Source organism: Podarcis gaigeae, assembly GCF_964106915.1.
Source record: "Podarcis gaigeae genome assembly, chromosome: 3".
Classification (NCBI taxonomy): Eukaryota; Metazoa; Chordata; class Lepidosauria; order Squamata; family Lacertidae; genus Podarcis; species Podarcis gaigeae.
The window spans coordinates 69,250,492-69,266,039 of record NC_139680.1 but is presented as its reverse complement, the minus strand read 5'-3'; the positions used below and the strand labels follow the sequence as shown (position 1 = coordinate 69,266,039).

Here is a 15,548-nt window from a genome sequence, read left to right as displayed (position 1 = left end):
GGAAACTTCTGTTTCAGTGTATCTGAAGAAGTGTGCATGCACACGAAAGCTCATACCAAGAACTAACTTAGTTGGTCTTTAAGGTGCTACTGGAAGAATTTTTTTTTGTTATGAAAAAGAAAACACCCTATCCATTTAGTGCACACCATTTATTATCTCTATACATGTTAATTCCACCCACCCCATGGCCTTTTTGCTAAGGTAAAAAGCTCCAAATGAAACTTTCCTTCCTATGTTGCTTCAATCCTCTTATTTCATTTGCCAATTAATGCATATTTTACAACCCTACAATAAGCTTTTTGAAATGGAGTGATGAAAAGTACGCAGTATTCAAAGTGTGGTTGCACAGTAGATTTGTATACAGTCACTGATTATTTCAGTCAATGGTTATTTCAGTCAATTTGGTAACTACCAACAGTAACCCCTAGGGTGCCTGGCATTCAGAACCTTTGAGGAAGCAGTATCTTGAATTTCATCTCAAGTTTTAATCTTATTTTAGTAGTAGGCTAACTCCTCTAAACTAAAAAAAATGTTCAGTAGCACCTTAGAGACCAACTAAGTTTGTTCTTGGTACAGTCATATCTTGGGTTGAAGTTGCTTCAGGTTGAACATTTTTGGGTTGTGCTCGAGGTGACCCGGAAGTAACGAAATGTATTACTTCCGGGTTCTCGCGCATGCGCAGACGGTCAAAATGACATCGTGCACAGAACCAGAAAATTGCAACGCATGCAGACGAGAGTTGTGTTTGCTTCAGGATGCGAACGGGGCTCCGGAACGGATCCCGTTTGTATCCAGAGGTACCACTGTATAAGCTTTCGTGTACATGCACACTTCTTCAGATCTGCACACTTCTTTCGTCTGCATGCAGACGAAAGCTTATACCAAGAACAAACTTAGTTGGTCTTAAGGTGCTACTGGACATTTTTTATATATATTTCCTCTAAACTAGTTCTTTTGTAATAGAAGTCCAGAATCATTAAGGTGGAACCAGCCTCTTCAGTATGAATCTGACTGACTACTTAGGATCACTTGTGTGATCAGAAATGGATATTCTTTTTCCAGTTGCTCACCATATATTCTAAGGAAGGGGGTTGGCTTTTCTGGCTATAAATATGTGAAGCATCCCCTCAGTTCATTTGTCTCCGTGGAGCCATCCAGCCAGATGCAATGTAAAGCTTTGCCCTTTCTCAAAGTCTCTTCCCTGCAAGGCACTCTGCACGTGCTCTTGAAATCAAAGCCTCCTCAAGCAAGTACAAGCTAACTAGTGTGATTTGTTGCCCAATCTTTTACTTACCCCACCCCGTTCTGAATACATTGACAACTTCATTAGTATAAAAAGGTATCTAGACAGCCTAGTTTCTCCCTCCCCCCCAGGTAGGATTGGCCTGTTGGCCTATCCAGATTCCTTTCTGAGAAACTATTAAAGGGGGTCTGCCAGTAGGGAAACCGCCCCCCCCCCCCAGTCCTGATAAGTCACAGTCCCATTGCCTGCCTAGCTTCTGGTATATTTTAAAATGTGCTTATTATTGGACTTAAGACTTTAAAGGGAGGTGCAGCTCATATCTCTCTTCTGCACCCCCCATTGTCTGCTTCCATTTCTTTATCAGAGCTCTGTGTTTTCAGTTGGGCAACACTTATTTTCTGAAGGAAGCCACCTTCTAAAAGCTTCTTAACTTGGTTAACCATGCTGGCATCCTCTTGGCCTTGGTGGTGCCTTTCCTGATCTGTGCTATACCAGCTAGGCTTAGTGTGGTTTTGAACAGCTCCCAAGCCGCCTGGAGAGATTTGACCTTCTTGTGACTTTCAACTTCCTTTTTACCAATCTTTGTGGAAAGTTTCCTCTTGAAATCAAATGGGATTGCATTGGACTTGCTTGGCAGTTGTCCATTTTTATACGTAGAAATTGAGAGCACTGGTCAGTTTCCAAATGATTTAAGAACATACCTTGCAACAGGTCTTGGGTGACACTTTAAGTCCAGAGTCACTTCACCTATTTGGTTCCATGACCAACTGTTCAAGGTCACAGTCCTTAGGGTATCTAGAATCTACCTTGTTGTGACCAGAACAACATACTAGATTTATGTGAGAGTTGTTGCCCATTAGCACACTGCCAACATTGGGTGCCTGCTTGATTTTCCACTCTCTCCACGATTATCACCCAAGACAATTTGGTCAGGATGGCAATAATACTTGATATTCTCACCTAAAGTGATTTTGTGAAGGGAGTCTGCCTTGTCTGAGATTTATAATTTGTTGTGACCCTATGGCCACCTTGACATACAGTGACACCATTCAGGATGCTCTTCCTTGCTAAATTTGTATTCAGATAACCGTATCCCACTGGTTCGTCTCCTATCCTTCCTGTTTCTGTTATGCACGTTGCACACTATGTTCTAATTTACCATTCTGTACTCTCAACTCCGCCATCTTGGCTTCTCATATTGGCATACCTGTAGAAGGCATCTGTCTGGCACATGCATTTTCCCCTATGGCTCTTCAGCTATTATGTTCTACAATTTGCCTTGTTTTGCCCTGTCAGTGCATGGGCTATCAAGTACCGTATATTTTAAAACTCATTAATTCCAAAGTGGGTTGTCTCTTGCTGTCTTTCTCCCCAGAGGTCAGTGTAAAAGCTCTACAGTATCAGGGTGAAATTGGGTTCCTCCAAATTATTTCTCTGGAGGTTATTCTCTTTTCCTTGGATAGTATTTCCCACAGAACTCTAGAATGACTCACAAGGATTTCCCTGCTAAAATCTTGAGGTTGTAAGTTCTATATGGATGCATGGGTGTAGTCAGGATTTTTGTTAGGGGGGCAGAGCCTCAGCTATATATTTTACTGACTTTTATTGATGGGGCAGCTGCCCCTTCCTGCAGCCCTTGGGCTAGGTCCATGTATGGATGTTCCCACCAGTCCTTTTTCTGGAGGATAAGGGACCCTCTCTCAGACTGTATCTTGTGGTTGGACACCTGCCTACTATTTAAAATAGATCAGTAATTCTATTTGTCATACTGCATTAGTACATTTAGTTCAAATTCTGGATTTAAAAAAACAGCCATTAATAAGTTACAAAAGGCAAACAATTGCATTTTCTGTCAGCCAGCGATGAAGAATTGACTGCAACAAGTATTAGAGGTGTTTTTCATGGCGTGTACTTATGTAGTTTGTATTCTTATAAGCGATATTATTAGTCGCTGGGTGCTGTGCATGGAGTAGGAGCCCCTAAAGGGGGGGGGAGGCGTCCTTAGGGAGAAACAGCCCTGGAGGCCACTATGGGGCAGGCAAGATTCCAGTACAGAGGCGAATTGGGGATAGAAATACCACCTCCTTGGTTTCTGACATTAACCGAGTCAGCTCTTATCAGCTATTTGACGAGAGACTGTGGAGACATGTCAATCGTGAGCAGACCACCTCTCTACGGCCCAAGTACTGGTTTTAAATGTGCAGTAAGAGAATTCAAATTTTGGAGGAGATGCATTCTGCTTTGGTTTCACAACATCCAAAGGCGCTTTTATGGAAATTCCCGCGCTACTCCTAATGGAAGAGGCCCGCCGCAGCGCCGTCGCTCGCAAGCCTGTCGGAAGAAGGCAGGCTCTCCCGGCGGCCCCCTAGGAGCCAAGGCCAGAGCTGCGCAGCAGACGCAGCCTTGTCGCGAAGGCCGCTTTATTTCATAGCGCGCCGAGGCCAAGTTGCCCTTGCCTCGCCCGCGTCAACGCCTGGGCCCGCCGCTTCTTCATTATTGGCGGGCGGAGAGGCGTCTCCCCGCCCCAGGCAGCGGCAGCCGGGAGAGGAGGGGCCGCGCAGGCGTTTCGCGGAACGAGGCCGCCAGACGGCGAGGCGAGCGGGGCTACTGGGGCGCAGAGCGCGGCCGTGTCCTTTGGCGCTTCTCCTGCTGCTCCTGCTCCTGCTCCAAGCGGCGTCTCCATGATGCTGCTCTGCCGGCTGGTTTCCCCGGGCGGCTGCAGGTGAGAGTCCGGCGGCGGGGTCGCTCGGAAGCCCTTGAGCTGCCTCTGGCCAAGGGCACAGCGTGGTGGGCCCTCTCGGAGAGGCGGGACAGAAGAGGGAGGTGAACAAGGGAAGGGCGAGACTTAGCGCCGTGGAGTCAGGGGAACGAGGGGGAAGCGGACCCCATTTCGAGCCAGGAATCTGCGGCTCATGCAAGAGTTCGCCCGCCAAAGGGATAAAAGTGGGAGCCCCATAATATGCGCTTAATGTGGTGCTTGGTTGGCATATTATTGCCCGAGGACTCGGGCAAAGCTCCCTTTCCAGCCGTGGAGCTCACTGGGCCGCTTGCTTTGGGCAAGTTGCACACTCTCGGCCTACCTCACGGGGTTGTTGTGAAGCTAACATTGAGTGGGGAACTGTAGAAGGATCATAAACTTCTTGGGGAAGTGAAGTCTTTTATAGCTGGAATTAGGAAAAAGAGTTTCCCGGTAAGTTTGAACTCTTACACCTTTCGCATTAAGGGCTAAGCGTTTAAGCCCTTTCTGTTTGTCAGCGGCAGCTTGTAATTTAGGTTTGTTAAAGAATATTAAAACGCTTCCCCCATCTGTTGGGGATGTGAAATGAGAGCCCGTAGCTGCTCTAGGAGTGACGGTGTGACCAAGAAGCTGATTCCCTGTTATTCAGGGTTTTGTACAACTTGCAGGGCGAGTTTACATACTCTTAAAAATATATATGTTTTATTAGTTTTTATTATATCAAACATCTTACAACAGCAGTCATTAAGAAAAAAGCATAATTAAAATCAACTATCATTTTACATACTATTTATAGAATCAATACAATAGTGAAATGTGGGATTTCTACAATCCCTTGACTTCCCTCTCCATGGTTTCATTATTTCATTGTTAATTCATGCATGTCCTAGTCATATTTTCTTCCATTCGTATCTTTCTTTATCTATTATTATAATATTGCGGATGTTTTTTAGAATCCTGCTGATGTATCAACTTGTATACAGTGCTTTGACGTATATGCAATTAAAATTTCCCATTCATTTTTAAATTTGTTACTGTCCTCATTTCTGAGTCTGCCTGTTAATTTGGCCATCTCTGCATATTCCATTAACTTAATTTGCCAATCTTTTTTTTGTGGGGAGTTTACATACTCTTGTTCTTCTGTAATTAGTTTATGTATAAATGCAGCCTTATCTGGTGAAAGGGCAATACAGTTTTCTCCAGTTAGAGATACTGTACTGAAGAGGTTAAAAAGAGTTGCTCCACAAGACAAACAAGTGAAGCGAGTTTTAAATATTATCCCAGTGATACTTTATGTTGAAGGGGTAAGCTGTTAAGTAGAAATTCTTGTGTTCTCTCTAGAAGAACTATGTGACCTAGTTAGCCAGATTCTCTTGTCAACACAGCGGTGTTACTGATGAAATGTTTCTGCAAGTGTTGCTCCTACTTGGCTATCCACTGCCCACCTGGTGTGTGTGTGTGTGTGTGTGTGTGTGTGTGTGTGTGTGTGTGTGTCACCCCCCCTTAAAGATTTGAGTTCAGGCATGAACAGTAAGCGTGAATTTACATGCATTTAACTTGTGCACATTCAGCCTTTATTCACTTGGCAAAAACAGTAAAAATAAAAAGGGGGTGGGTGCCTGGGAGGGGGGGGGAGGGTTTGGCAATCCATTACACCATTGCTTGCTCCTTTTCTCTCTGTTTCAGTCTCCACCCCACCAAATGTACTGGTATTTCAGCAATTTGCCATTGGTGCTTCTATTTGGTGTTCCTCAATGTTAGAATAACAGAAGTTGTAACTGAGAGCCAGTGCGTTCAAAGATATTGTGATGTCTGCATGTGGGATACTTAAGTTCAAGGCCCTTTCAGCCTCGGTTCCGTTAAGTGGGGCTAGCGGTGATGATGATAGCTGTGAGGATAAGTTAATTATAAAGAATTTGGCTGGTCAAATAATATAGCAAGATAAGAATCCTACAATTTTTATTTTTATTTTTGTTTCCTTCTCTTCCAGAAATAGCAGTAAACTGATTGCACCTCTTGGGTGTCTGGCATCTAGACAAAAGCATACTCTTCCTGACCTGCCTTATGATTATGGGGCCCTGCAACCCCACATAAGTGCAGAAATTATGCAACTTCACCACAGTAAACATCATGCTGCATATGTAAATAATCTGAATGTTGCTGAAGAAAAATACAGAGAGGCCTTGGCAAAAGGTATGGGTAACTGTATATCTGTGTTACATGTCTGTCAGTGTGCGCCCACATGTTGTCTCTTGTGCTAAAGTTAGTACGGTGGTACCTCGGGTTACAGATGCTTCAGGTTACAGACTCCGCTAACCCAGAAATAGTGCCTCGGTTTAAGAACTTTATCTCAGGATGAGAACAGAAATCGTGCTCCGGTGGCGTGGCAGCAGCAGGAGGCCCCATTAGCTAAAGTGGTACCTCAGGTTCAGAACAGTTTCAAGTTAAGAACGGACCTCCAGAATGAATTGAGTTCTTAACCCGAGGTACCACTGTACTTATTTGAGACAGAGGCCATGTTTTCATAAAGTGGCCAGCTGCAGTGCAGGGGGGCTATAGTTTACACCTTAAGCTCCAGAAAGCATTTCAGATGCCTGGTGTAGGATCTCAGAATTAATAGTTATGAGATTTGAAGCCTTGTAACTAGAAATATGTCTGTACTAAAACTTATTAGTCATCTTTATTGGTACATTAGGAGTACCATTATATCACAGCTGTCACCTTGTCCAACTAGTAGTTGCCACAAGAAAGGCAGATGAGGCTCAGAATTTGTACCTCCCATCTATTTTCTGTTGAATTTTAGAGTTAAGGCTGAATTGCATTGTTCTTTGTGGCTGAAACTATGGTGTATCTAAAGCAACGTTTATACCTTGTAGTTACATTTAAAATGTAATTTCTTATCAAAGGTTGAGATTTTAATGAAATCTCCAGAGTTTTGCATTAATACTAATGTGATTAAATGGGAAGTCCATGGAACCTTGTGATACTAATTTTAAACTCAAGAGCTATAGGCTGTTTTATAATGTGGTGCATTTCTGCTGAGTCCAGTTAGTATTTCAGAGCCTTATAAGGAGGCATAAGGCTGGGAAATGATAATAAGGTTAGAAATAATGGTTTTTCTTCCAAACTGCTGTATTGTCACATTCTCACACTTAAACACCTATGATACAAGGGGAAGCTGCTGAGAGGCAAACACTGAAGAATTGCAACACATGTTGACTTGCTGTATATGTGGCTGTCTGAATGAGTTCAGCAATGTAATAGGTTGCTTTGAAAGGCAGTAGAATGGAGCTGTAGGATTGCCCATCTTGGGCTGGACATTTGAGATTATTTGTTGTGTTCAGATTTGAGTACAGTGGTACCTCTGGTTGCTCATGGGATCCGTTCTGGAGCTCCGGTCGGATTCCAAGGAATTCGCAACTGGAGGTGCCTGTTCTGCACATGCGTGTGGCGCAGTAGAGCGCTTCTGCACATGCGCATGTGTTGAAACCCGGAAAAATAATTCCGGGTTTGCCGCATGCGTAACCCGAAGGATATGCAACCAGAGGTGTACGTATCCAGAGTTACCACTGTATCTTATTGTCCCTCTGCAATGCCCATGTGGTTTCAATAGAGCTGTAAACTGTTGGATGTCAAGTTATATTGGTTGCAATCCTGTACCTATTTACTTGGGAGTAAAGCTGATTGAAATCACTGGGATTTACTTCTGTGGAATTATATATAGGATTGCACTGTTCAATGCATTTTCAAAACAACATTGTGGAGTATTCAAAAAGGCAATTCAAGTTTTTATTTTTTTCCACAGTGTATATATACAACTTCAGGGCTCTACACAGTTTTTCTCTGTAATTTTCCTCACAAGTTTTACAGAGAGAGGAAGGAGGAAAATAACTGTTGCTATGCGAGTTAATGATTGAGCAGAGACAGGAATGCCTTTTGGCTGGTGGCTTCAAGATAAGCAAATGGGCCGTTTACTCCCTTTCTGAGTGCTGTCAATAGATACCTAGTCCAACATACAAGAGTATTCTACTCAAACTACATGAAGCAGAAAATCTACACTCAATGGGTGCAAAGCATATGTTGTTTAAAGTGACACTGAATCTCAGTTTGTGTTGAGTTGCGCAACAGCTCTCCCATCAGAGGAGCATTCTGTTGCAATGTAATGCAGGAAGGCTCTTTTGAAAAATCAAATGAAACAGTTGTCAGTTTCCTGAATCTTAAACTCTGAATTTTAAAAAAGAGGAAACCAAACTTCATAAAGTACATACACATTTTTGTTGTGTAAACATTAGTTCAAAAATATGTCCAATATACTTCAGTGGAAAAAGCAGTATTAAAACCATCTCTGAAGTGCCCATATAAGACAGGTGGCAACAAGGAATAGGACCTTACTCAGGGTGCCTTGCCTTTGGGGTGTGTATTTTTTAAAGAAGCTGAAAACTTTCTTTTTTCTGGCTCCTGTTAACATGATTTGATTGGGATTTCTTGCTAATTTTAAATTGTTTTAAAGTTTATTACTTTAGATTTTAAATTAGCTGCTAGGATGGAGTATAAGTATTTTAAACAAGTATTTGTAACTTTAACAGTTCAGATTTACTTGTGGATTATATATTAATCAGACACATGCCTGTACGTTAGCTGCCCTAGCTCTAGTGAGCCTAAATGTGGCCTGGCTAATTGTAGTGAGCCTGTCTGTAGGCTTTTTATCTATGCTTTTCAGTGCAGTAAAGCCAACTCAACTTCTGTTCCTGAAGATCCAGTCTTCTTCAGTGAGCTTTTTGCCCTCCGTCACTATTCTCTGCATGCACACTTTACTTAATCTAACATACAAGAAAAGGACTGGGAATGTCGAACACTAGTTTAGCTGCATCCTTTCTTGTTTCCCTGGCTTGGGAAATTTCTGAGGCTTATCCCCCCCCCCCCCCCTTGTTCAACACTCCTGCATGCTGCTGCTGACTTCTCTATCCTGGCTGCAAGGCACAGAAAGGACTCTACCAGCAGCAGTTCCCAGGAATTATGGAATTGTAGAGTTCTTTGTTAGGACTGTGCTTGATGGGTAGGCAGATGAAAGAGGGTGTCCCTTGTGTCTGCTTTCATACTGCCTAGAAGTACTCTTATTCTCATTTTTAAAATCTTCTGCCCCTTTCTCACAGCTGGGACAGGGAGCTAGTTTGATGTCCCGGGCTCAGCAGCACTGGAGGAATCCAAGCAAGACTTGGGAACAGGAGTTGTAGCTTTTGCAGAAGCTCCAGAGCACAGAAAGTACAAATTTCTCATCTCATAGAATCATAGAGTTGGAAGAGACCACAAGGGCCATCGAGTCCAACCCCCTGACAAGCAGGAAACACCATCAGAGCACTCCTGACATATGGTTGTCAAGCCTCTGCTTAAAGACCTCCAAAGAAGGAGACTCCACCACACTCCTTGGCAGCAAATTCCGCTGTCAAACAGCTCTTACTGTCAGGAAGTTCTTCCTAATCTTCATGAGTTTTGATGTTGAGCTTCAGAGTACGCCAGGCACTCCTGTCTTTCACTGCCTCCCGCAGTTTGGTCAAACTCATGCTGGTAGCTTCGCGTACACTGTCCCACCATCTCGTCCTCTGTCGTCCCCTTGTGCCCTCCCTCTTTCCCAACATCAGGGTCTTTTCCAGGGAGTCTTCTCTTCTCATGAGGTGGCCAAAGTAATGGCGCCTCAGCTTCAGGATCTGTCCTTCCAGTGAGCACTCAGGACTGATTTCCTTCAGAATGGAGAGGTTTGATCTTCTTGCAGTCCATGGGACTCTCAAGAGTCTCGTTTGGAAGGGAGCATAATGATGCAGCATAGTTGGACTTGAGGATCACCTACAGCACATTTATTCTGTTGGGAAGCACATGTCACAGTTTTCGTGAATTAAGGAGTATTTCTGAAGTGTTGTTCCCCAGCCTATGGGAGCAGGCGTAGAAATTTGGGCTTAGCAGTTTTATGTAAGGAATTCAAGGGTCAGTGCTGCCATTCCTCACATCTTCATTGTAATATGAACTCATTTAAGGGGACATGCTAAAGAAGGAAATAAATTGGGCTGGAGGAAGAAGCATTTTTAGTATTGCCATATCCTCCTTTACAAAGGGAGAAACTGATAGTTTCTTGCCTGAGAATACCCAGGCAAATGACTGGAGATGGACCTGCTCTCTTGATTTGTCTGTCAGGAGTCAGCAAACTTTTTCAGCAGGGGGCTGGTCCACTGTTTGTCTGCCCTGGGGGGGGGGGGGGAATGAATGAATTCCTATGCCCCACAAATAACCCAGAGATGCATTTTAAATAAAAGGACACATTCTACTCATGTAAAAACACACTTGTCAGAGCCGCCCCTAGGTCCCAGCTCACAGAGGACCAACGCCCGGCTGTAGTTATGTACAAAAGTCTTTATTGACGTTCAGTTTCCATTTCAAAGCCGCAGCGTGCAGCTCTACGTCTTAAACCCTAGACCGGCGAAGCTCCGTCTGAATCTCCTCCCCTTCCACACCAGTTTAAGACTCTAGCCTTGCTCCACCTCTTCCTTAGCTCCTTCCTCCTCTGGGCCCTCCTGCCCGCTGGGGTTTCATCCTTTCTGGACTCTTCTGATGCTGACCCCCCTGATTCTTGCCCCTCCTTCCGGCGGGCTTTAGGACCTGGCTCCCTATCCGGGCTACCTGCTGTGCCGCTCGCCTGTACGTTTGAACTTGGCGCGCGCGCCCAACCGGCAACCTTCCTCTTGACCGTTCCCCCGCTCTCCGATGGAGGCGTGGTCAATCCTGACTCATCTTCTCTCGCTGGTGGTGAATACGCTGGCCCCGATACCTGGGACTCCTCCCCCCCACTACGCTCTGGTGGGGAAGCTGGTCCTGATTTCCAACTGCTGCTCTGGGAGTCCCCGCTGGCCCCTTGCTTCTGGGGTGTTCCCCTTGGGGCCCCCCTTGCCCTGGCCACCGGCGCCCCCTTCTGTGAATCTTCCGATTCGCTGGAGAGGCTCATGGAATCTCTCGGGCTACTGTCTTCTTCTCCTACGCTGCCCTCGGATTGCTCCCCCTCGCTCTCCATCTCCTCCCCTCCCTGCGCTCCCGCTGCGTCCCTGACAACACTGATTCCTGGACCATCCATGGGCCAGATTTAGAAGGCGATTGGGCCGGGGCCGGGCCTTAGTTTGCCTACCCATGGTCTGTGTGTTCCAAGAGACTTTGAGGAATGGTTGGTAGCAACTAAATAGTGGCAGACTATGCAGCCAAGCCAAAATTTTGGGACCCTTGCTTAACGTGTGTGTGTATGTGTGTACACACACTCACACTCACAAAATATGTATAAAGGTTGTGGGTTTATATAGACTAGTGCATATGTTAAGGCACAACTCTTAAAATATCCAGTTACAGTAGACAGAATTCTGTTCATGTCAGAAGAAGTAGAAGTTTGGTCAATTCCTCTTTTTCCCTGTGACCTCCTGAACAACTGCTCAGAAGTGGAAATTTTCTAGAACAGCATGGAAGATAATTGGGAGGGGGGAGACAGTAGAAGAATCAATGAAAAATTTCCTTCATACACTTCTTTCCTCCATTTGGGAGCTTATGCTGGAACAGCCAGTCTTGATCCTAATCCATTTTTTGTATTTTTACTTTTTTTTCTAAGCTGCAATTCATCGATTCAAATTAACACTCTTAACTAAGTGGACTCCTCCTGGGGTAAGGAATAATTTGTTCTCTGCTAAGGCTTACTGGAGATGTTGCACTTAATTCTCTGTTCTTTGCAGGTGATGTGACTGCTCAGGTCTCTCTTCAGCCGGCTCTGAAGTTCAATGGTGGAGGTCACATTAATCACACTATCTTCTGGACAAACCTTTCTCCTAATGGTGGAGGAGAACCAAAAGGTTTGTAATCAAAGCATTTTAATGTTACACAGGACATTTGAAAAGCCCCACTTGATCAGACCAAATGCTAATGTATCATTTGTTATAGCATCTTTGTGTTCCAGTGTAGGTGATAGACAGCATAAGACAGCAAATAAAGTGTGCAATGCTTATCATGAAGCCAACAATGAAAACATCTTAAATAGCATTCAAGGTCAACAACAGCAGTAGGCAACATCAGATCACATTCTCTTCCACTAAAGACCTGGACAGAAAGCTTGCATCTTGACACTCCTCCCCACTTTGAAAAGGATACAGAGATGGGGCCAGGCACACCTCAGATGAAAGGGTATTTCAGAAATTGGGAATCACCACAGAAAAGGCCTCCCACACTGCTGCCTCACAAAAAACACACACATTTATTGTCCAACATTCTGTCTTAGCAGTGGCTAACCTAATAACTATGGGAAGCCTCCATGCAGCATATAATGCCAGCGAGGCACTTTATCAAAAGCTTTTTTAAAAGTTTGAAGCATACAGTGCTCACTTTGCATGTAATGTTAAGGCAAACCGTGGCCGCTGCTGTGAGCTACATTATGGTTTGTTTTAGTGTGTCATCCAAACTAGGCTTGCAGTTTGTCTCCTCCAGATGAACCACAATCTGTAAAACGATGAATGTAATGCATGAATGGCTGTGTGTTACTGACGGCACTAAATGTGACATTTGGAAGCAGAACACTTCAAAAAGTGTGATGGTAGGCATGTCCTCTCTTAAGCCTCTTCCAAATGGCATGATTGTTTGCACTTTAGCTTGTGGACAGGCTGTTGCCCACATGAGCTTCACACTGTTATCTGCTGTTCCCTTGGTTCTTTGGACAACTATCTAGATGTAATACTGGGTCGTGGTGTTAGGTAGTGGTTGTGATCATTATGGATGATAAGATACTTTTCAAAGGGAAAATCAGAATACATTATGGGGCACAGCTGATTAGTCATTGCAGCAGTCAGTGTACAAACTGTAATGTACCAAATGCTGTGGAATTCGGAGACGAGGCAAAGATCTACATCCGGGGCTGGGGCTGGTGATTTCTTAACCACAGTTACACGGTTATCAGCAGGCTGTAGGATCACACACTCCCACCAGTCAGCACTTGCTTTCCTCCCACCCTTCCTGTAGCCACAGGAAGTATTCTAGCATCATCCATGTTAACTGGTTATCATTAACTGGAGTTCCCTGTTAAACAGTTTCAGACTGTTTATCAGAGATTGGTTAAGAGGGAAGCAAGTTAGGGTTAACTGTTAATGCTGGTGCTGAGGTACCGCTTACCTATGGTTGAGACTGGCAAATGAAGGACTGGTGATCCTGCAACCGACTTCCATTCTATTGATTGTAAGATTTACATCTGTACCTATCCTTACTTCTGAATTAATATGAATGATTTTTTGGAACGTCAAATGGAAAGCTAATGAAGTGTGCTCTGTGTGTGAATTGTTATTATTATTTTCATTTATTAAGGGGAGCTAATGGAAGCTATTAAGCGTGATTTTGGCTCCTTTGCGAACTTCAAGGAGAAGTTGACAACTCTTTCAGTTGGAGTCCAAGGCTCAGGATGGGGATGGCTCGGTTTTAATAAAGAACAGGGTCGACTGCAGGTGACTGCCTGTTCCAATCAGGATCCTCTTCAAGGGACTACAGGTGAGTTTCTCTAGCTGCAGCTAGTCTACAATTGAAAGTACAATTTTTGCTATGCGGTAGATAAAAGCAGACACCAGCAGTTCTGCTCACCAGGGCAAAGGAAGAAGGACTCCCTGCTTTCCCTTGCATAGCTGATTGGATAATAAATCTACTTGTTTCCTCTTATCAAAACCTACTTGTGAGCAGGAAATAAAAATAAATATTTCTCTTCTTTTCTAGGTCTTGTTCCCCTTCTAGGAATTGATGTATGGGAGCATGCATATTATCTCCAGTATAAAAATGTTAGACCTGACTATCTCAAAGCTATTTGGAACGTGATAAACTGGGAAAACGTATCTTCGAGATATGCAGCTTGCAAAAAGTAGAGCAAAATCTTGTACAAGATCATTAAAGAAAGAACACTTTTTTTGATCATTTTTGTAGTAACTTCTAGCAGTTTGTTTGCTAATTGCTCCACCACTTAAAATATTCAAGCTCATCAAAAGAAAGTTCTTAGCTCAATGTTTGCTTAATTTGGTGAAACTGCTCACTTGTTCTTCAGAAACAGGAATCCTTTATCCAGTGTTCTGAAAGAATACAATCCTTTATAAAACATCAGTATGGGATTACAACCGGTTCCTTTTGATAACATGTGATTTGCTGCTTACTCTTTCGAGTGAGTTTCAAGGTGTACGTAATTCAAAGGGAAAGTCCAAAGTAACAGCATTCTCAGAGCATTTTATAGACTTTGAGCAGAATTCCTCTTCCTCTTCTTCCACTTGCAGCCCTTGCAAATCTCATCCGGGGTGTTGCCACTCTACAGAATTTCAGGTTGGTGTGCAAAAGGGGGAGTCCTGTTGTGGAGTGCAAATCTGTTTGTCTTGAGGATGGGCACCATTGAATATTGCCCTGTGTTTGAATTAAATGCTGTTGCGTATATTGTAGCCTACCGAAACCTAGAGTAAAAGGCAATTCGTTTTAGTCTTCCTAACAGCCGATTTTGCAAACGTTTGTTCGTTACAACGTGAGGATTCCTAATGCATGTCGGCTGCTAAGAACAGTGGGTTAGCTTTCATGATTTTTGTCCTGCTGAAAGTGGAAAAAGGGAAAACAAAATACCCTGGAAAGATGCATTGCACCAAATGTATAGGATATCAGGTTTGTGGTTAAGTGTGTTTAATATATGTGTGTTTGTCTTCAAATGGGAAGTATTGTTTGCTACTTCTGTAGGATGTATTAATAACGGATAATGAAATTATTTTCTAATATTGATGTAACTGGCTTTCCTTTTTTGTACTGCAGTATCTGATTGGAAATCTGAACTTTGCTCTTGAAATAAAATCTATGAAGTTACTCTGCTACATGATTTAATATGTTTAAAGGCCCCACAAGGGCCTTAAATATGTGTCTGAGGTGTTCATTATACCACAGTATCCACAGAAACATATTAATTCCTTCCCAGCAGCACCCCCACGCTACACCCCTGCTTTATGCCCCTGATAATATGTGGGGTTAGAGAAGGAAGAATTAGATGGTTGAAGATAGATCAGAAGCTAAATGTTTATAATTTAATGGAATTAGTAGTGTTAAAATTTTACCAGATTTGTTTTCACCAGTTCTACTCTTCAATGTTAATCTTGTAAAATAGCACACCTATTAATCTAAGCTTCTACATCTAAGCCTCAATTTTTTTCTCACTCGTTCCTGTAAAGGAGACTGCTGCATGGGTCTTTATGCATTCTTCCACACACATTGAGCTCTATGAATGGTTTACCTAGAAGCTGCATAATTCTACCCTCACATAAAGAAAACACTAGAGTTTAATTTAAGCAAATTATGGCAAGTGCATATATGAGCTGTCAAACAGAATTCGAGCCAACGGCTAAATCTTCATCTTACAATGGAAGTGATACAGATGAACAAATCTCCAAGTGAAAACACGTGAGACCCTTGTGCCTCTTGCATCTTATTGCAACTAAAGACAGTCTAGATGTGATAATGCTTTGGGAGCAGCACCTACAAAGTCATATTGGGCCACAA

The 15,548-nt window shown here is 43.4% G+C and overlaps 2 protein-coding genes and 1 long non-coding RNA gene across 3 annotated transcripts in view; 1 reads left to right on the top strand and 2 right to left on the bottom strand.

Moving 5' to 3' along the window:
• ACAT2 (acetyl-CoA acetyltransferase 2) overlaps positions 1–15,548 on the bottom strand; it is an 833,137-nt gene that overhangs the window by 753,714 nt on the left and 63,875 nt on the right. The gene's annotated exons all lie outside the window — the stretch shown is intronic.
• On the top strand, positions 3,360–14,861 carry SOD2 (superoxide dismutase 2). The gene is made up of 5 exons (XM_083732820.1): positions 3,360–3,965; positions 5,971–6,173; positions 11,738–11,854; positions 13,350–13,529; positions 13,749–14,861. Exons 1-5 carry the CDS (start codon positions 3,925–3,927, stop codon positions 13,892–13,894), a joined length of 687 nt encoding a protein of 228 aa, XP_083588946.1. The 5' UTR covers positions 3,360–3,924; the 3' UTR covers positions 13,895–14,861.
• Positions 6,187–14,859, bottom strand: LOC310841708. Its single transcript, XR_014562715.1, has 3 exons — positions 11,079–14,859; positions 9,761–10,381; positions 6,187–9,252 (listed from the first exon to the last, which is right to left on the bottom strand). It is a non-coding gene; the product is annotated as an uncharacterized lncRNA (long non-coding RNA).